The sequence below is a fragment of the Camarhynchus parvulus genome, chromosome 6 (assembly GCF_901933205.1).
Source record: "Camarhynchus parvulus chromosome 6, STF_HiC, whole genome shotgun sequence".
Taxonomy (NCBI): Eukaryota; Metazoa; Chordata; class Aves; order Passeriformes; family Thraupidae; genus Camarhynchus; species Camarhynchus parvulus.
The window spans coordinates 11,095,552-11,118,280 of NC_044576.1; the positions used below are offsets into that span (position 1 = coordinate 11,095,552).

General features: G+C 38.8%; 1 protein-coding gene across 4 annotated transcripts in view; it reads right to left on the bottom strand.

Moving 5' to 3' along the window:
* Positions 1-22,729, bottom strand: part of RET (ret proto-oncogene) — a 75,519-nt gene that overhangs the window by 2,477 nt on the left and 50,313 nt on the right. For 3 of the 4 annotated variants that reach the window (XM_030950782.1, XM_030950780.1, XM_030950781.1), the window contains 13 exons: positions 21,502-21,760; positions 20,230-20,355; positions 19,343-19,453; positions 16,683-16,802; positions 15,812-16,068; positions 14,543-14,690; positions 11,200-11,307; positions 9,456-9,670; positions 9,233-9,355; positions 7,517-7,587; positions 3,569-3,706; positions 1,593-1,692; positions 504-651 (listed from right to left, as the gene is read on the bottom strand). In XM_030950782.1, coding sequence (XP_030806642.1) covers positions 504-651; positions 1,593-1,692; positions 3,569-3,706; positions 7,517-7,587; positions 9,233-9,355; positions 9,456-9,670; positions 11,200-11,307; positions 14,543-14,690; positions 15,812-16,068; positions 16,683-16,802; positions 19,343-19,453; positions 20,230-20,355; positions 21,502-21,760 — 1,924 coding nt within the window. The remainder of the gene's footprint in view (positions 1-503; positions 652-1,592; positions 1,693-3,568; positions 3,707-7,516; positions 7,588-9,232; positions 9,356-9,455; positions 9,671-11,199; positions 11,308-14,542; positions 14,691-15,811; positions 16,069-16,682; positions 16,803-19,342; positions 19,454-20,229; positions 20,356-21,501; positions 21,761-22,729) is intronic. The other variant, XM_030950783.1, reaches the window with a different exon arrangement.

A 22,729-nucleotide genomic window follows, 5' to 3' on the forward strand; every position in this document is an offset into this window, starting at 1 on the left:
AAATGAAAAATGTTGCAGATGAGTCTTATCACTGAGTTATGGCAAAAAACAGTATTAAAAAAAAGTCTATTGCTTAAATTAGAGGTGCAGAATCTAACATATTTTAAATGTTGTAGCCTCCCCCAACAGGATAGTTGAATTAGACACTCATTAGCATTTTATATTTCCCCTGAGAATACTTCCCTGATCTTTTTTTTTTGCTTTTACTGTATGATATCTAGTAATTTTACTTATTTTCACATCCTTTTAATATGTTTACTTTAGACACAGCTGCAAAATGACTAAAGGATGATCCTGATGCAAACTTTGACATTTACCAAAAGAAAAAAACAAACAAACAAACAAAAAAAAACAACCCAAAAAAAGCTTCCAAGCAATTTTTGATTGGCTTCATTCAGACAAGAAACACTGTAATGGGGTTACAGAGTCTGAGAACAGTGCAGAAGAAAAATCAACTTTTTTTGTGTGTTGCTAGAATCTAGTAAATGCATGTGAAATTCTACCATAGAGTTTGTTTTCAATCCATGTGGAAGGGAGGGTTCGAGGGAGGGGAGCATTATTACAGTCCACGAGAGGTGTCTCCTCTTCGGAGAGCCCGTCATCGTACAGTAAGGAGTCGGAGGGCGTGGAAGCTGCAAGGTCCAAGTAGTCCTGAGAAATCAACACAAAAAGCTGCATTAATGCATGTGGCAGTTTTGCTGTTTGGGTAAAAAGCACAAATGCGCACCTGCTTGCTTTACAGCAAGGAACTACAGACCCACTGCATTCACCTTTCTCTAGAACTCTGGCACCTGAGGAGGGGCTCTGCTTTCCAGCAGCCACAGCAGCTCTGGAAGTATCTGATTTGCCTGACCACTGCCCCTGCTACAGCCATATGAATACTTCCCCTACTTAATTCTGCACATCAGCAAAACACCCAATAAACTGAAAAGCTGTTCTAACTGCTTTGTTTGACCTTCAGCTGCTGGTATGCCTGATCCATATGTATGCCTGAAATATATATATATATATGTATGTATGAAGATACATATACATTCTTAAAGGACAAGGTACTCAGATCTCATAATCATTTTACAAAAGCTATTACATAACAATGCATAAAATAAGTATGTAAATATTGCCAAATAAAGCTTTGGTTGCTGTTCTAAAACTAAATATTTAGGTCACCAATAAGAATTCATTCATTTTTTGTGTAGTTGAATTGCTTTGAAGAAAAAAAAAAAAAGTGAAGCATTTTCAACTAATTTAAAATGCATGAAATACTACATTCTTCTACTTCTGGCTCTCTAACGTTATTTATTCAGGAGTAACTTTTCACAATAGTTTTTAAATTATTACTATTATTTAAAGAAAATAGACAGGTTAAGGATAATCCATCCACATTTTGGGCTGAAGTCACCAAAGCTATTAGAAGACAGAGTACTGCCTCCAAAAAGCTGCATGCACGTGGAAGGAACTAGGTATGTAAATGCTTCAACATTTGATGAAAGTAAGTTACTTTACCTTAAAATAAAATTAAAAAGAAATTATTTCTGTACACTCAAACTCAGAAGACCACAAAAACTTTCAAAATCCATGCTTTCCACACTTACCCTACTCTTCACCATCATCTTCTCTAGTTCCTTGCTGATCTCAGTAAATGTTGGTCTTTTATCAGCTTCTTGCTTCCAGCAGCGCAACATAAGGCTGTACCTGGGACCCATCACAGGGTGAAAGAAACCCAAACTGTTAGAAATGGCTCCTGCTTCTGCTCTAATGATTAACAGCACTGAACTTCACTGTGGCATGAAGGCCATCCACAAGTACATCAATCTCTGTTGTGAGTACTGTTAAATGTTCCCTGGAATTAACAACTGACACTCACAACAATGGCCTTTTATTTTCAAGAGTCTCCGAGTTTAAATGATGATGCACTTGGCTGTCCTTGAAGGACTGTAGTCTCAGGTTTCACTTTCTCAAGGGACCACCTCAAATGTAAGGCAGCATGCCAGATTGCTACTTCACTTTGTATATGACACTGAAGAAATTCGTGTATCAAACTGAAAAACACTGCTGTTATACCAAAAAGCAGAATTTTGGTTTTCATTTGCTCAAATTCTTAAATTTCTGTAAACTTTTCTTCAAAGTGAAGCCTAGCTGAAGACTTTTTGCAGAAACTAATATTCTTTTCATTACTTCTGTTATTGTTCTTTTGATTAAACCTTTATTTATTCTCTCTTTGACTGCCTTCTACAGAATAGAGTGTGGAAAGGAAAGTGAACAGAACTAAAGTTTCAGAGTTGAGTGATTACCAGATGGACACTGGCAAGTTCTGGAAGTGTAACTCTCCAACCTGTGCCATTCATGTCGTTTTCCTAGCTCAGCTGGTCTCAGGACTGAGGGATCTGTCCACATAAGTGCTCTAATGGTGGAAACAGTGGGTTATGAGAACTACAGGAAGCTATTGAAAAGCACTGCATTTTATGCCTTCATCCATGATTCCTCTCGTACTTGACTGCATATAGGAGAGAACGCAATTTGAGAAAAATGCTCCTTAAAGTGGGCTTTCACAAGAAAAATTTCTGAGTAAAACAGAATAAAATCTGAAAAAAGTCAGAAAAGCATGATTTAGTTTCAATAAAAAAATCCCAGAAACTCAGATGTGGTCAGCTTGCCTAAACTAATAATTATCAATGACAAAATGTTTGTGGAATGAGTATTCCTCACTGAGATGAAACAAAGATTAGTATTATAGATTTCTTAGATGATATTTGCCAATCGTTCTTGTAAACTGCTACCCTGCCCTAAATTTGGAAATACTTAATGTTTTTCTCTGTATGTTAAAAAACCTATTATTTACACTATATTTATTTAAACCTTTTTTTCTCAGCCCAGATGTGGTCAAAGCATCCTTCCAACTGAAAATCAGTCAAAAGAGTGGTCATAACGATTAAAGCCTGGGAACTTTCAAACGACCACAACCACGATCAAATTTGCAGGCTGAACATAAAATCACTCCTCATCTCCAAATGTCACGGAAGATCACAGACAAAAGATACTTCACATTGACTGTGTTTTAATAAATCAGCTAACAAATTATGAACTGTCTCCAAAGCCATGGGCTTATCAAGTCACAGAAAATTTTTATCATCAAGAGTGTAGATTTCTGGACCATGGTACCATTTTTCCTCTGGAACCTTATAGACAATGACTGTGCATGGAATATCTGTTTAGTTACAGAAAGTACTATGACATTTTCTTGAATACTTCAGCTACCACTATGTTTTATGGAAGTTTCCTCTTTCCCCCACCCTCAGAAGTTTTGAATGCACAAATTTTTTTAATTGTTTGGCAAGCATGTTATTCAATAGCCTACAAATGGTTTGGATATAGCTGTAGGCTTTCTATGGGCGTTTTTTCCCCCTCACTTTACTGTTCACTAATTTCATGACATTCTTTAAAGCACAACATATTTTGACTATCTCTCTAAGAAATACAGAATAGTATTTATGAGGTATTTATTTAAACCTTTTTCTTCAAGTATATTTATTAACATTTTCTGAATCTAATCAGATCAAGAGTTACTTACATTTCTTCACTGCAGTTTTCTGGCCTCTCCATTCTATAGCCTGTTTTTAGGAGGTTAAAGAGTCTTTCAGGAGCAATACCTGGGTAAGGATTGCCTCCTAAAGTAACAATCTCCCATAGTAGAACTCCAAATGACCATCTGAAAAAGACAAAATGAGCTTTTATATAGAGTGGTAGGTTTCAGGAGCTTAGTGTGGCATTTAAACAACAAATCTCCTAGTATTTTTAGAACCCAACAAAATTCAAGACACCTCATGCCAGACGAGTTGTTCAGATGCAAGCAGTACATCTTGTTCCCATGTGCATTGAAAAGATTAGCAACCAAGAGAGTAGAGAAAACAGATATCCCTCTTTTATCCACTGACAAAAGCTACTTATACCCTGGGAAGATCCATCTTCTCTCAACAGCAGAAAGAGGAAGTCCTTCCTCTGGTGGCCCAGACCAAAGACTTGTTCCTCTGCTGCACAGGGCTCCTGCAGCAGTCTAACCTCTTTAATTAGCTCTTGTATTCAGAAATAACTCTAAATTAAATTTACATAGTTACCACAGGACTGGTTTGCTGTCTTGACTATGAGGCAACACAATGTGTTTATTTAAATCATAAGTAACACCTTTGATTTCAGCTGGTCTCTTGGGCCATTTCAGTGATTCAGGACTTAAATTTTCTTCTTAGAGTTGATGAAAGAAGAGGAAAGAATTACCTCTGGAAATACCAAATGCCTAAAATGAACTTTGACACAGAAGAAACAATTTTCTGAAATAAACAGAAGAAATAGTGAATTTTTAAACCTATTTTACTGCTGAGCTCAAACAAAAAGACCTTGCATAATGGGTGAGAAATATTTAGATAAATTAGTCCATTTCTGGAGAGCAAACCAGGAGAAAAGAGGCAAAAATGTTTTTCTTTTCTTACTGAAAGGCTTTCTGAGACACAAAGAAGCTACAAATCACCCTGAATCTGCTCAACTGACAACTGACAAAATCTGGATGTTTGAAAGGAAGGAAAGCAGCCAACACTGGGACTGCTCAATGGGATGCATCTGGAAGCAAAATTGCATACAATTTATGAAAATGCTAGCTTTGGGCAATTTCTCTGTAAATTCCATTTTTAAGAAAATTTTAGGAAGTGTTAGACACCTACAGCCAAACCAAACAGCCATGTCTAATTCCCTATAAAAATTCCATCTCAAAATGTTAGCCAAACACCTCACCTCCTGTCTGACTCCCTTCCACCTGCACTTCTCACATTTTAAAGAACAAAAGTAACCCCAAAGGTGCAGCAATAAAACTTCCCCAATTGTCAGAGAAGTCAAAGTGACTCTCACACGGTCCCAAGTGGTATGCTGCCATTCTTCTGCTTAATGCCATTCACTGAATTAATTTTTAATCACTCTGCACGTTCTTGAAAGCTTATGAATATTTATAGCATTTTCATATACTTTATTAATATTTCTCCTCATACCATTTTTGAAGCCAATTACGCTCTGCCATCAGGTTACAATTCTGTCCATGATTAATTCAAATAAACTTCGGAGCATGACAGGTTTTATTTCTAAAACCCACTTCTGCTTAGGAGGAATTTTACAGAATATGGAAGGAGGGATCAGATGAACAATTTCTTAACTGAAGTTGTTCAGTACATGAATGCTGTAGAATGCTGCAGTACTTTCAGACTGTTATATAGATTAAGTACTACAGGAGGAGAAATGAGAGGTGAAGAATTTCCCACTGTGTTATGTTTATTGCGGAATAAAACCATGATCACAAAAAGCCAGGAAAGAAAAGTATGTGAAGAGGAAGATAGTAGGTTAGCTTTCCATTGATGTCATAGACCTCTGAAGCAAAAATGGGGTTTTTGTAAATGCTGTCAAGTAGTACTGTTATTAAACTCTGCAAACCACTAAATACAGAACAGCTTGAGAAGGAAAAGGGTGGAAAACAGAAACAGAGTATCAGAAGAAAGGGCATATTGGAATGGTTGTACAGTAATATGTTCACCTAAAGTATAACTGCATCACCACAAACAACAGAGAATATCCATAAGATAATACTTTCAGTGAGTGAAATTATCTAAAGTATCAATCAACATAGCAAAAGGAGTACTTCATTGATCAGTCTGCTGAACTGGAACTGGTGGAACCTGGTGCTGGAGAGGATTTGCTCTGCAGCTCTGTGTGTGTGTGTCAGTTCTGCTCTGCAGGAGCCTGGCTAATTTAGGAGCTGCTGTACAGCACTCCTGGATTATTTCATGGACAATGACACAGCAGAGGTGAGCCAGCAGTGAGACAAAGGCACAGTGTAAACACAGCAGACACCTGGAGCCCTTCTGGCGCTGCATGGGAGCAGAGGTGCATAGCATAATGCTCTGAGGCACCCCCAGGAAAGCTGGGCAACCAGCACAGCTCTGCATGGAGATCCTAAGGCAGCCCTGGGAGGCAGGGAAGTGACACAGCACCAGCACATTGTGCTGCCCAGGGCTCTGAGCTGGCCTGCTTGATGCCAGCTGGGCAATCTCTGCATGGTGCTGGATCCCACTGGCAGCAAACACACTCCTGGGCTTACTTAATAGCACTCATCAGGAAAAAGGAATGGGAGGAATGCTATTGGATCCAGATGATCAATCAGCAATGAAAGAAGAGGCAGTTACATGACAACACAATCTGTTCTGGCCCCAAACCATAGTGACAAAACTGAAGAAATTAAAAATATGCTTAGAAGTTTTAAAAGGAATTTTAACGATTCTTTGGGAAAAGTAATTTTAGAGAGGCAAGTCAGCACAACGGGTGCTCTGAGGAGGATAAAAAGAGACCCAGAAAAACCTGTACATTGACCTAAGCAAAAGTGACATTCTCCCAAGAATTATCCCTATTTTTTCCTGTTCTTACTCCATTGGATACAAAGTAAAGGAAAATACTTCGGAGTTTCATTTTGTAAGGAACTGCCAAGGCAGGCAAATATTTTATTTCACTAAAACTGGTCTGATCTACAGAGAGAAGAGTAAAAAGTGAATGGTAATCATTTTAGAAATACAAATCTAAAGGTGCATGCTTTGACATCCTGCTACTATCAAAGTGTTTTTCCCCTCAAAGTGCAACATGACCCAAATCGGCGTTTCACTCCATTTGAGTGTAATGGCAAACTTAGGAGGCATCAAGATGCTACCTAGCAGAAAATCAGGCCTATGTACTTCTGCTTTTACAGTCCTTCAGAGGTTTTTCTCCTAAATAAATAATCTTTAGCTTTGGAGTCTGCCTGGTGACTAGTCACAAGCATCGTTCGCCCCAGAGCGAAAGAAATGAAAAGTATCTGACCCTGAATTGAAAATGTCTACAAACACTCTTCTGCCTGGCCCATGCTTATCAGACATGGGGATAATTTAGCTGTGGTTGTTTTGCCTCCTCTTCATCACAGGTGGAGATTCCAGCATATCCACCTTCAGGGTCTCTGTTTCCCTAATCATGAAAACAAGCTTGTATCTTGGCACTGAAACCAGACTGAGCTGACTGGAGTTCTGTCATTGATTTTAACAGGAACAGAGCTCAGGCATTAAATTCCCCTTCCTTTCTTCCACTCCATCCTTCACCTGCCACTCAGTGTTACAAACAAGTGATGAACAGAACAGAGAAGTTCAGGTATGACCATTATCTGTAGCAAACTCTACTAACTCTATCCTATAGTCTATATATTCAAATCATGTCACATGAACAGATCCAACCCTTGCTAATTTCAACAAGAATTATGTACATAAATACCTTTGATGATATTTTATTCAGATTTAATTCAACAGCAAAATCTTGGGCATCACTGCCAGCTGATGGTGCCATCCAGACTTTTTCACGTTTCTTTGCAAGAGTAATGGCTTTGGCTCCTACACACCTTGCTGTGCTCCCTCCCCTAGCTCCATAAACAAGTACACAAACTAGAAAATATTCAAGAATTTACACTTACACATCACTTTGTGTTGTGTAGATATGGTCAAACAGTGACTCTATGGCCATCCATTTCACAGGGATACGACCCTATGAGGTAAAAAAGCAGTAATGGTCAGAAAAATAAGTTTCCAAGTGAAAAAGCAGGTATTTATCTTCAAAATAGTGAAACACAGTCTGTCCATAGTACAGCACTTGCCAATGCACTTATGATTTGACATTTCATAAGAAAAACAGTGAGAAGAAGAATTTTAAGTGCTTTTAGAAATCTAGTTCATGTCTTTTACACATTTCAGCAATCTAATCATGTGCAATAAGCTGGTGTAGCTTTTTGCAGGTAGTCACCAGTTTAAGTTAGATACACTCAACTCTTCCCTTAACAAAGAGCTCTGAAAATGTGCAGATGCAAAAATGATGAGGAATGATGGTTAAAGGGGAAGAACTATCTCATTTACACCAGGGATGATGCATAAATAGAAGCATCTGGATGTTACAGATACCTTTGGTTTCAGAACTGACCCTGGACAGTCGTATTTGGTTGCTAGTTTCTAACTGGAATCTACAGGTTGTTATTTTTCACTGGCAGAAATTCACTCAGAAAATCTGACTAATCCACCCCAAATATTCATGAAAGTCTAGGTATGCAAAATTTCCAAGATGTTTCATAACCTTCACAGTATGATTAGCATTCATATGCCTTACTTCTCATTCTCATGAAATCCATATATATAGTATTTCAGTAGGATTTGAAACTTCCTCTTCCTTCTCAAATTCTTCTTTCTCCTGTCTTCCCATCCAAGAAGACAGATGCTTGTTAGGCTCTGAATAATACTACAGTGATGAGTGTCTCAGAAGTAAAGAGCAAATATCCACTCAGCACATCATGCCCCACCAGACAAAACTAAACTGGCAAACTGCCTTTATGCAAATGCTTTATGCTTAAAATACAGAGCAACTGGTACAAATCATTGTAAAAACACATCCATCAGAAGATAGCTAAATGAACATGGCAATGCCCTTTTACATAAAACCATGCCTTCTAGAAGTTGTTTTTTTCTTCACAACTCATTCTGACTTATGCAACATTCACACAAACTGGCCCTTAAAAACAGAGAAAGCTAAACTAAAAATTCACAGTATTTATGGAAATCTTCTCATAAAATTTTAACATTTTCACATGCAAAAAAATCCAGCTGGCAGCTCTTTCATATTAAGCCATAGAGGGAACTGAACCACCACTGCTCATTTGACACAGTCAGTGGGAAGCTGTGTTCACAAACATCACAGTCAAGCCCAGGACTGACTTGTGGAAGTTGTGTGGAACTTGATATAAATTGTCTATATATTTTTCAGCTCTTCAGTATTTTTAGTTTATATTTTAAATTATAAATAGGAAGAGAGAAAGAAAAAAAGACGGCGGGTTTTTTTTGTGTTTTCATGTAGTTTGATGAGGAACTGGATAAATAAGGAGTGGAATGATAAATGAGGAGTGAAGAGGTAATAGTTACTTAAAGATGAAACATATTTTACATATTTATATATATATATATGTATTTCTATCCCACTGGCTAAGCTCATGATTTTGCTCCATTGTCATTTTTATTTCCTTAAAATAATTATCTTAGGTTGATAAAAATGGCTATTCTCCTTTTCATCCATGCTCAAGTCCCACAGTATAAATTAACTTCCGTGATCAGGCAATAATTTCCACTACTGCTTTTAACACACACTGTACCTTGCTCCTCTTTACATAGGAATCTTCTTCATATACATCACGTGAAAGGCCAAAATCAGAAATCTTCATTTTGCGCCCTTCTGCCACCAACACGTTCCTGGCCGCTAAATCCCGATGCACAAGCTTTTGGAAGGAAACAACAGGAAAGTTTATGCTTCTTGTGGAGGAGCCAGCTGCTTGCTTCACATCTATCAGAAGCTGAGATCACCCCTGGCTGCCCTACCTTCATATCTGCGAGGTACTGCATCCCTCGGGATATCTGCCATGCAAACGAGATCAGGTCTCCCATGGTCAAGGCTCTCTCGTCAGGGTTATCCAAATAACTGGAATTCCTGTTGCCATCGCTGCCCACGTAGCTTGGGCCAACTTTTCGGCTTTCCCTGAGGAAACTGCGCAAGGAGCCGTATTTGGCATATTCCACAATTAAATACAGTGGGCCTGAAATAAACAAACACACAGGTCACTAAACAATTCATAGACAAACCATTTTAGGGGTCTTTTTCAAACAAGTCTCTTCTAATCAGCACATTGTTTTGAACTGTCAGAGGCTCCAGACACCTCTGCCCTTTATGTAAAAAGCACTGAGTCAGCCATGAAATAAAGACTATTTTTACTTAGATCTTCTATGCAAAGAGAATGAGTTTCAGGCTAAATCAAAGCAGAATGCTGGCTCTTACCTATAATCCCTCATCTAGATAATCTGAGACCAAAAATCCAGACAACCTTCATACAAATTAGATCTATGAAACAGCCTTAGATAAACTTTAAAATTAAACTAATCTTCTTGAGCTTGTGATACTGAGCTCAAATCATCTGCTAATTCCAGCACCATGTTTAAGGTGACTTTTCATAGCACTTCGAAACATTCTGCCATTACAATCCATTAATTTCTCCTCCCCATTACCCACATGAATAATACCTACTCAGTAATACCTACCTAATGATAAATACATTTCTGTGCTGTATCAAAGCCCTCCTACCTCATACACTAATGAATTAACTTGATATTTATTAAAGGCCTGTGACTCAGTAACATTTCACTTCCTTTGGGATGAAAAATACATTGTACTGAAAGAAAAAAAGAAACTAACCAGCCCCACTGGCTCATTACCTTACTAAGACTCAGAGATGACTCACTCCTGAATTACATTCTCTGTCTACAACTAAAAAGTGACATTTGCAACAGAACTGGGTGGGCAAAGAAGGCAGGCCTTTGCCCAAGGCTGCAGAATCCATGCTGTGATTTTAGGCTGCACAACTGCAGATGCAAAAGGAAGAGAATGTTGCCATGCCCCCTCATTTAAAATGAGCAATTCCTATGCACAACACAATTTGCCTCACTGGCAATTCATAATACATGTGTCTGCAGATTTTACCCCTTGAAACATGCTTGTTGATGACTATGGCTTTTAGAAACCATTTCATAACCAGAGGCGGACAATAGTTTTGAGACAGTGGAAGAAAACTGAATATCAACCTAACTATCCAGCTACCTTCATCTATTTATGGCTGTAGTTGTCTATTTACATTGCTTTAGTATAAATAATAACAACAATAATGAAAACTCAATTAAACTTGAAATATAACTCATATTTGAAAACACTGCTTATTAACATAATATAAAAATATATTGATTGGAAGAGAATTTGTAGGAGACTTGTTAATTTAAAATAGCTTCAGAATCAAAATGTGCATTGAGGAAAACCCCAGGAAGAATGCTTAGTTACACTGAATTAGTATTTCCCTTTTCTTTCAAGTATTGCTTTTTAATATTTTTAATACTGTATTAATTTAATATAATTTAAGATTTTTAATAATGTTTTTTAATTTTTTAGGGTTTTTTTCACCCAACAGCAAATCTAAAGGATGATCAGCAATTATTAAGCAGTGGTTGAAATCCACCAACAAACTGCATTTCATTTCCTTTCTGAATGGTTTCATCTTAGTAACAAGCTTTTAGTATTTACCATCTTGACTGCAGGCTCCATAAAGTTTGATGACATGAGGATGGCTGACTTGTTTCAGAAGGTTGAACTCTGACAGGAGATCTCGCAGCTCACTCTGGGAAGCATTTTCTGCAGAAAGTGACCAAACACACAGTTTTGGTTAGGAAAGCATCACTCAAGAGTTCTCTATGTAAAGACTGAAATATGAGATCTGCCATCTGTCCCAGAGTTAGCAAGAGGTTGGAAAACTCCGTTCCTCCACACAGAGGAGAAATTTTCCCATCTCTGGTGTCCTGCAGCCATTCACATCAGAACCAAGTGAATGTGACTGCTGCTGCTCTGGCTTGGTAGCAGCCTGCTCTGCCCTGATACTAATGACTGCAGAACAAGGAGGCCAGGCAGGAATCAGGAGCAGAGTCTGTAATGTCTTAAAGATGCCATGAAATTATTACAGACCTTTTCTGGTGTTCTAAAGCAACTTATTTAGGGTGAATCAGTGCAATAAAAGCTTCAGAAGCATATGAAAGCCAAGCTCTCATGCTGATCAAACAAAAATAGACTCGCTCACTCCTTCTCCTAAATACATTTTCCAACAGAGTTAAAATCCACTAATCTACTGGCTTACTCTTGTAGCATACATCCAGATTTAGAGTTCAGAAGCTAAATGTACAGTACAAACTGATTTCACTGTGGGACATGTATGCAGACTTCACTGATGTCAGTGAAAATCATGTGGCAACATATGGTCCCAACAGGCTTTCTTAGCCTTTCAAGTGCTTTGCCTTTTTGCAGGATTCTTCAGACTGACAAGCTTCCTCTTTGAGTGCACTGAGGCTTGAAGGAGATCCCTAGTCATAAAGACACTATAGGTCAGAGAAAAACCTTCTTCTTCCTCATCCTTAATCTCTCTGACACACAGAACCAGTCTGGGTAGTTTCTCCAATGTCATTACTGGGCATTGACAAGGATGTGTTCATCTCATCCTGATTTAAGGATAATAAAAACAAGTTTGGCTTCTGCTCTTTGGTACTGTACTGTGTGCTTTTTTCATAAAGGCTGTGAGCGCCAAAGGATTTATTTGCCTATTCAAGTGTGACCAGTTTGGCCTCCTTATAAAAACAGTTATTCTGCTCTACTGTTATGTTTGTATCAGAACTACACGTTTGTATCTGCCTTGTATTATCTTGTTGTCAGAATCTGCACTCAGAATAGAGAATCTTCTACTGCAGGGAGAACAGTATCAGCTGGTCTCTCACTAATGATAAAGACTACAAAAAGCACATATTTATGTAAAACAAAAATCAAGAATGTCAACTTAATGCCTGTAAGAAAAGTCCTATTTTTGTAGTTCTGGAGCTGTGTGACGTGAACAAACAGAACAAAGCAAAGCTGACCATGTACCATACCTGTTTGTCTACCCAAAAAAACTAACGTCAGGTGGAGACACTTAGCTCCATCAGCGGCTTTAGGCCACTCATTTTAACAAACGGAATAATTTGTATTTATGTATTGGTTGGTGTTTTCCCCTTTAATTTTATTGTAATGAGGGCATTCATATCAGGTAGGAGGTCAAATTTAGTTAATATGAGAAAAGTGGTAATAATGGGCTGAAAAAAAATTACCCATCTGTTCCTTTAAACCTCCATCCACAGCTCCAAGACTATTTTGGCTCAGGCCATTGCTCCCTGTTCCCTCCACAGTACCTAGCACCAAGCTGTCAGAGAAGGGAGAGTCCTGCCCTGGTCTGTTCTTACCCAGATTGTGCCCATCTACCCAGCCGAGGCAGGAGATCTCTTTCATGCAATAAGAGGCAATAACATTCTGGTGTGCCTAGCACTGCCCTTTAAAGATCACTCAGTGTCTAACAGTCCCAAACACTTGGACAAATGACCTGCTCTGCATCTGGTACAGGGAAAGTATGGGTGGCGCTGGCCTGATCCAAACTAACTGCCCTTTGTCCTTCCTGGCAGCACTGCAGAGGCCACTGAAGCTAATGCACTGGTCCTTATGCCTCAGTTGTCATGTAAAGTTAGCTAACAGTAAAGTTAAGCCAATAATAGCACATAAATATTTGCAGAATGACAGATGCTCTCCACAGTCAAGCTGGAAAACGGAATTTCAGGAGACTATCTGCAATTTAATTTACATTACAGAGGGATTCATTAGAGCTTGAAGTATTACTGTAAATGTCAGATCAATTTATTAAAATAAGGCGCTTAAAATAAAGGTTTACTCCTTCACATTGTCAATTTAGTCTATTCTGTCCTTCATAATAGATAGGGAAAACTGAATGTCAAACCATCTGCAAGTAGAAGCAACATTTTTACCACTATGTCTTAGAATCTGAACTGAGTCACATGTTGATGAAAATGTCCTAGAAAAAGCAGTGTCACTAAGTGCACAAATAAACATGAGATGAAATAATGACTATTGTGTTGACTACGTAATACAATCTAGGTCATTACTTGAGTATTACAAGTAATAGTTAAAAAATCTTCACTTCTGAAAAATCTTAGTTCCTAAACTTCCTCCATGTGACCTGCACCTCTTGCAATGAAGGCATGCACTGCATAATGCATTTACTTCTTAGGTAAAGGGGTGAGATATGCAGCATCTTTCCTCTCAAGGAGGAGCAAATGTAATGAGAAATGTTATTCTTCTCATTACCATTTCTGTAATGTTACCATTACAGAAATGGTAATAAGAATAACATTTCCCTGAAATGACATGCTTTTACTTGTAAGCAGCAGTGAATGGTTCAGTGCAAGGTCTCCTATTATCAGCTTAACATTATCTAGGCATACTTTGTTCCCTGCAGGTTTAAATTCTTAGGGTAAACTGAAGGCAGCAGGAGACAGCACTGGGTTATTCAAACCATTTTGACAGAGCTCCTAGTGATTGAAAAGCAGATCAGAAAGTATAAAACTAGACAGAATCCTCAATCAGGAGAGTAAGTTTTAACAGGTTTGTTCTGTCTCCACATATGATTATCACATGATTTATTTAAAAAGTTTTGTCCAAGGAAACTGGATAGAGGAAAAGACTCAGAGAGCTTTAACAAACCCTTGCAATATTCCCATCAACACCAAACAGAATTGAATATATTTGCTATGTTAAGACAGAGGCTCCTTACACATCACGATTTAGAATTTCTTACTTGGATCAATGTGATGCTAACTGCTAAAGTCACAAATCTGCAGATTGTGACTGTCAGAATGCATCAGAATGCTGGAAGAAAGAGAGGCTGCGGCACTGTTGGGTTTTCAGCCGACCTTTTGCTTTCACACAAGCCCCTCTTCAAATCTATTCAGAGGTTACCACAAATAGTTTGCAGATTATTTCAAAAGCCCCAGTGGGAAGTTACCTTTCAGCATTTTCACTGCCACAGTGGTATAGCCGGCCCTTCCCTTAAGTCGGAACGCTGTCGCCTTGACGACCTTTCCGAATTCTCCTTCTCCAAGAGTCTTGCCCAGAACTAGGTTCTTCCGAGGGAATTCCCACTTTGGATCTTCCTGCAGGAGAGAAAAGAAACCCTGTGAGATGAAGCAAGGAAAGGAGTGGCTCTTGCTAGGAATAGGTGCACTTCAGTGCACAGTCTTTGGTTGCTCTTTTTATCAGTGAGTTCTTATAAAAGCTTCTGGGTATCAAGGTATTTTGCAAATGTATTTTCCCGTACCTGAAAACCTTCAAAAGAGGCTATACAGGTAGTCAGTCTATGGATAATTGATTGTATTTACAGGTCTGGGAAATTGGGTACAAATGAAAAATGAAGTGATACAGGATAAATCCTTGTGTTCAGAATAATTATGAATATGTAACTTTCATGGAGAAGTTTTACTCACAGAATAAGGTTTTCCCTTAAGAATTGATCAGAGACAACAATCATCCTCTTATAAAAGTAGCGCTAATAAGCCTTAAGGTTGTAAAATTATGACAGATGTACAAACCAGACAAGAAACTAAAGCAAATAGAGCACAAGGTTTGTGAAAACTTCACTACCTAACACTCACATAGATCTGATGCCGCCATATAAAGCAGCAGTGTTTCTCCACCATGCTGGCTCATGAAAACACCCCATCTCACAGAAATCCTGGGTAGTGTGTAATCCAAAGCAGGAAAAAATAAAGGTTTGACAGCATGACTGTGCAGAAGTCCTTACATGTGGGTAAAACTCCCACACCAACTGATATCTACAATGTATGTATCAGAAATCAGGAAGAGATCTCAGGAGGGATTTTTTGTAATGTTTGAAACTTAGCCTTGTTGTAGTACTTTGGCACATCACAGAGAGTAAAAACCTGCTGATTGCTAGTGCTTAACTGGACAGTGTTAAAAGTAAAACCACAGTACTGTCAGATGCAGTTACATCAGTAAAAATCATTGGCTTAAATTAACCTAAAATGTTACAATGTATTAAAGCATAATAAAAAAGGAGAGAACATACTGGCCTTATAGAGCAAATTAAAATGTTCATCCAATTACTCACGAAGTACCTTCAGTGCATGTGATTTCCGGTGCTGCTATTTGAAGGTAATGGGTGCTTCCATGAATGGACTGCATTCCTGTAACAACATCTGCATGCACAAACAAGGCCGACACCAAAAGAGAGCATGCCAAGCAGCATCAGGCTTACTGGTATTTTGAAGGTGTCCACAGCCACCTGGTTCTCCATGGAGTCCAGGGAAGGGCGGCGGACGTTGCTGGAGGAGTAGCTGATGGGGTAGGACTGCGCGGGGCGCCGGAACGTCATCTCGGCGGAGGCGATGGGCGCCTTCGGGGAGTTCTTGTGGTAGCGGTGGATGCAGTAGAAAGAAACCAGCACGGAGATGACAAAGCACAGCACCACTGCCCCTGTGATCACTGTTTTGCACACGTCATCACACAGTTGCTCTGTAGACCAAAAAGAGCTTCTTAGAACTTTCCTTGTGGCCTCTTACTTCTCGATAATAATTCAGTTTTAAAGATGCTAACTATTTCATTCTATGTTTATTATTAGCCAAAATACACAAGATTTTAAATATCCATTATCTTTTCAAAGAACTGCACAGAAAGGTCAAGGAAAAAAATAATGCACTCCTCCTCCTGACACCATGGGTGATGGTTATCTCTAACATTTTGAAGCTGAGATTTTTCAGAAATTATCAGGAAGCTGGAATTACTTGAAAGTAATAGAAACAATTATTCTAATTCTCCTAGCTGCTTCTACAAATATCAGGTAAACCTCACTGAAATGCAAATGCTGCTGCAAATCAAAGGATGACCGACTTGTTTGTCAAGTAGTAAAGAATAAAAATGAATCCTTAGCCATGGCTATAAATAACACATTCTGGAAATTTTCAGGCTCCATAGTGGATGTCAAGGTGCCAGCTCCTCACTAGTTTTGTATTACCAGTCTCTGACCAAAGATATGGCTTATTAACATGGCCACAAGTGCAGACAGTTCTATTTGTACACATGATGTATACAGAGAAAAAGATTACTACCAGAACAGCAGCTAGACTTACCTTTGATATCATCTTTCTCACAATAACAATTCTGTCTTGGGAAGCAGTAACAAATCCCATGTCCTGACTTAATTCCAAGATTTCCAATGCCTTTCCCATGGCCACCAATAATGTTTCCACCTAATCAAATACAGACAACAGGCTAAGATTCTTACATGTAGGTAAAGGGAAAAGAAAAGACTCAGTTTTCCATGGGTTTACCCCAGTATGAATCTGAAATTGAACCAGGGAGCACAGTGCAGGGATAATGACAGGAGCTCCTGAGGGAGATGGAAGACAATAAATTCTGAAATTTCTGAGATCCTGAAATGGGAGGACCTTGTATTGTTTAAACATTAGTCCTCATTAGCTGTTACTGAGTTCTGTTCCTGCTTCTGATGCTGATTTCCCCACACCTTGGAAAAGTCAGCCTACTGTTCTAGGTATCATTAGTTCCATCGTCACATGGAGATAACACTTAACCAATCACCTCTACAAAATGCCACAGGACAGTCTAGTCAAAGCACTAAGAGTAAACGCCTAGTGCAAGCGATAAAAAAATGAACTGCACTATCTAAAAATGCATTATTTAATATTAGTAAAAGAACTGCAGAAACTCGTACTCTTGATTTCAAGTAGTTCTTCATGCAGAGTAACAGCAACTGCATTTCCAAGTAAATAATTTTTTTCTGTATATGTTATAAAAATGACGATTAGCAGTGACATTTTTATCGCTAAACAGCCTTTATCACAAAGAGCATTTTACAGGCAGCTCAGGTTAATTTTGGAAGAGAGACTGCTGAGTCACCGCCCTCTGAGCTGATACTTAAAATCACTGGTGTTCCCAAAAATTACTCATTATCCTCCCTGCCTCTCTCCAGCCAACTTCCTCCAACAGGAAGAGGTGATGAAATAAAGTTTCCATTTGCCACAGAAATTGTATGCATTTATCTGTATCTGCCTATGTTTGAAAACCTGGAAGTAGATGGAAGCAGGGAATGAGCCAGTCCTACCTAACCTGTTCTTGAGCAGTTGCTTACTACATGAAAGTTTCTTGCTAAGAATGCAATTAGGTTGCCTCTAAGTGATAGGCACAGCCACAGCACCAGCTGCTTCAGCTGAGTGCCCTTGAATGTAATATTCATAGTGTTACTGTGAGAAAGCATTTTTGGGACTCAAGGACATAGCCATCATAATGACAAATGAATTACAGAAATAAGTATTTTCACAACCTAAAGAATATCCTTGGTCTTAACACATCTTGGCCTATTTATTGTTTGCCATTTCCAAAGAAATGTCCCCTGCCAGTAAAGCTGATAAAATGGTACTCCTGCAGCTCTGAGCTCCCAGAACACACTCATTTTTTTGTCTGCAAGTATACTGCTTTCGGGCATCAGCCCAGGTTCTCAATTGTGTCAAGTCATGTACACAATTATTCAGCTTAGGTGTTAAAAGGGCTTGCATAACATCCTGAAAACTTGTCTTACTCGCCTGCTTATTATCCAGAAAGACAATAATTCTTTTGAGCAAAACATTTGATGATGCATATGTTGTATATATTTTAGTACTGCAGCCCCTGGCACAAATATTTCCACTTTCAAAATGACAAATTATTGCAACTATTACCAATAAAGAATTCTGTTCAGATGATTAGAGAAGTTACTTGCATTTCCTTCAAGCATTTCTCCCACTTAAAGGGTTGTTTTTATACACTCTGATGAAATAATTATCTTTCTGATAACACTAATTTACAATACACAGTCCATTCTTGCATGTAAGAAATACTAAGAAGCCTCTTTAGTAATTAATTTCATAGAAGAACATTAAGTTCCAGGCTTTAAGAAAATGCTAGTTCCTCTAAGACTCCATTTTAAAATCTCAACTTGAAGTATATGATGTCAGAGTCAGAAGCAGCATTCAAGAAACATGTGACTTTATTCCTGAATTAGACTGTCAGATAAAAAGATCCACTTAAAAATTATCATCTCTCAAAAGATGGAAATTGCTCAAGAGAATTACACAGTTTTTTCTACCCTGTGTATCTTCAGAGTGAGTTGTGAGCTTGCAGGTATTCACAGGTATATGAGTAGAGTGTAGAAATATATGGTCAAGTAAAAAGATCCAACATAAACACATTTAAATTCTTCCTTCATAAATTCTGCTTATATGAGTATCTGCCTGAATCTTCAAATAGGTAAGGCATTGGATCATTCTGAATGCCACCTGTCAAAAAAGGGCAGCTACATTTCCCCAGATGATCTTTTGTATACACATTGATTTTAAACAGAAATTTGTTTCTTCTCACTTATTTACGCAGGAGCTCAAATAGGCTGGTTCCTCTCATATTGTACGTGAGCTAGGAAGTGGGGCACTAACGTGCCTAGAACCTGAACCTCTTCAGCAAGTACCTCTGCTGAAAATCACCACTTGTGAAGGAACAGGCAGCAGAATGGGAACTGCTGAGAATACCTTATCCCTCCAACAGCCAGCCAATGGTGTCACCTGCCTGGCTCAAAAAAGGTCAAGATTAATCCCCATAACCTTAACTCAACTGTATGATTCAAATACAAGTGTGACACTGCAGAGATGTTGAGCTTGTAAAAGTATCTGCACTAGGCCAAGTGACATTTGAGAAGCGATCAGAGGTGTAACAGAAAAGCCCATCCTAAAACGTTCCCTACTTGTGCAGTCTTGGGGACACACAGCCGGGTCTCTGCCCTCCACCACATCACAGATTCCATCTGGACAAGTCTTGATGCTCGGGGTGCACGTGGAGTAGTTTGTGGTGATCCCTGTTAACAGAGAAACAGCTGCACTAATACCACAAGAAAGGAAAGTTCATTGTATCTTCTCAGGGCACACTAACACTCCAAACCACAGGTTATGGTGCTTTAAAATGAACATCTATGACTGCAAGCACCTGCTAAAGTAACAGGCAAGACAACAAATGGAAGAAACCATTTTTTGCTATCTTTTCTGCTTTTCACAGCCCTCTGGTCATGTCACTTGCAGTTACTGTGAATACAGCTTGAGAAAGAGCTGGCTGACCACTCTGAGACTGAAGAGCAGTTTTCACATCTGAGGATTTCTCTACACAATTTCACCCACTTGAATAAGAGGGTTACAAGTGGTTGTAGAGAATGTATGACACTTGTGCAGTTTGAAGGGATCAAGTACTGATACAGAATCGTTGTTCTGGAAGAGTCGAGCGCTGTCACCAGTCAGATCTGTGCTCCAGAGCACAGAAAAAGACACTGCTTTGTGTTCACTGTCTGCTGGGTGCACCTGCTCCAGCCACACTGCTGCAAGCTCAGTTCACTTCCTGCTGGTTTATGTATCATGTTCAGCATCACCAAGGACAGGATGAAGAATGGCCCTTCTAACTTCACCTCATTTTCCTTTTTAGTGCATACTTCATATGGGTATTATGATTATTTTTTTTAGCCCCAGCTTCTGTGTAGTTCACCATACCATATTTTCCAGCCAGAATAATTCAGTTTGTATCTATGGAACTCAAAGGCACAATTACAACCAAACAGAAGTTTGACTTCACACAACATAAATGTACCTTTCCCACTTCCCTGTCTCCACTGGCATCTTCCTGTTAGCACTCCCAGGCCACCACACTCTTCACATTCAGCACGGTGCTTACTTATAGCACAAGAGTCAGGACAGTCCTCTTCTTTTTTTAAAACTGTTGGGAAAAATTCAGGACAAGGGAAATGAGCACACAAGCAGGTCAGCTCAGAAGAGGAAATCTGGTTTTAGGGATAGATAGGAAGGAAAGACAGATGAACAAAGCAGTGAAAGACTGAAAACTGACTGACCCAATTATCAGTAAACTTAGAGAACAATTAAAGAAAAGCCCAGGTGCTCCCTCTCTGTGAAATAAAAGATGAACAGCAAGATCATGAAGGCATGGTTATGTCTGCTTGACAGCACACTGTCACTGCCTAGAACTACAGATATATGCAAACATATTGATAACAGAAGAATGGAGAGCACAAACACCTACAGCTTCATATAGAATGTTTAATTAGGGGGAAATACTTAGTTCTTGGGCTAACACAGTAGTAACCCAAAGAGCACGAGCTAGAAATGTGTGTTTTCAGACAATATGAGGCTTACAAAAGGAAAAATCCACTGCATGTTTTTGTTTCTTTTGCTTCAAACCATGTGCTCTTCTCACAGGAGTTCTGAACTGATAAATGTAACAGAGGTGTTGATCAGGTACAATTGTACAGTTTTGCATAAAGTGAATATAGTTTGCAGAGAAATTAGTATGTTTCCAGTGAAATCCTCCTCTGTGGGTGTTACAGGATATTTTTAACTTCCTTCCCCGTAAGGGTGGGTCATCAGACTGCCCTTAAGAACTTGAATTCAATGTGATTGCTACATGAATACTAAGAAAACTATTAAAAAATTGTAGAGAGAAGGGAGGAGAAAAATCAGTGAACAAACATACTTAGGCCATATAGTTCTTTCTTAAAATATATAGATAAACACACACATACCCCTATGGATCCTTTTTCTTCTTCCACATGAATATGTGAAATACAAAATAAAGGTCACACACACACTCTAAAGATTCTTCTTAATCATCATGAACATTATGAATTGCATAAAATATCTCACCTTTCTGTACGTTAGTTCTTCAAACAAACAGCTACTACAGGAAGGCACGAATCAAAATTCAAAATCCAAACTCTGTGATCCATTATCTTGCAGCTAAGACTTGGTTTTATAGTTAATGCCGTCATTTTACAGATCACCCTGCCACTGCATCACCTCACACCAGTAACACTTGCTAATAAATCAATAGTTCGACAGGGGTACTTACGAGTCCCTTCCAGGACAACAGTGAGGAGGGTTTTGGTGTGCTTCCGGCTCTGCTTGTCAGTAGCTTGCACTGTGTACTGTATTTCTTTGCACTCAGGTCTGCGCAGCACAGAGGGATCATTCACATAGAGGCTCCCAAATTTGTCCTCTCGGCCTTGCAGAATGCTGACAGGATTGCAGCTCGAGTTGGGGGACAGCAACTTGTAGGTGATGTTTACACCACGGAATTTCATGCAGTTTTCAATGCAGATCTTTCCTACCTAAGCTCAAACACCAACAAAGAAATCACAGACAGGAACAAAACTGTACACAAAAAATACTTAGTGCTTCTTAAAAATATCTGAAAGGAAATGGAGCATACTATGACTTGCCAAATTCAGTGTTTATTTGGGGTTTCTAAATTAGTTATTTTCCTACAAATGCAGTATGTAAATGCTTTAAATGTGATTTATTCTCAGTAAATTGAGACTTAAAGCATTAACTGTTGTCTTCAGACGAGCAGTGAAAATGCAAAAAGCCTTGACACAGACTCAGTGGTATTTGGTGCCTACTGCTAATGGGCAGCAATGTTCAGTGGGAACAAGACCCTGAGACATGGGAAATTCTGAGTTCAATCTCTGTTCTGTCTCAGGCTGACCATTGAAAAAACTTTTGTCATCGTTGAAAAATCAAAGAGCTCAGCATGAACAAAGCTGAGACACTCTTCAAATAACATAGAAATTGCTATTACATAATTTTTGTAATATTACAGTCAAAAAGTTTCTGGTCAGAAGAGCTCTCTGAAGGCCTTAAAAGGAATAAGAACGTCATTGTTTCCCATTTGCAATTTTAAAACATTTTAATCTAAAAACAAAAATATGATGGTTTGCCACATTTGAACTCCTGTGTGCCAGAGTATCTAGGCTAGAACACTCAGTCTAAAACACATCATCTAAGAAGCACAGGAATGTAAAGCCCCATGTCCTGTCCAGCTCCTACAGGAACTGATCCAAGGCTCACTTTGGTTTTTCCATTTACAAGAGTGGGATTTTGATCAGGCCCAGAGGCATTGGCTTTCTTTGCAGGGAAAACCACAATGTGAAGGGTGGGGTGTTATTGAAAGGAACTTGGTGATGGATTACTTTCAAATGCTGCAGTTAAGAAATGTTTTCAAGAAACACCACTGCTGGTAAAAGCATATCTCTACATCTTGGTTCCAGCATTCTGACTAAGGAATGTTATAAAACAAA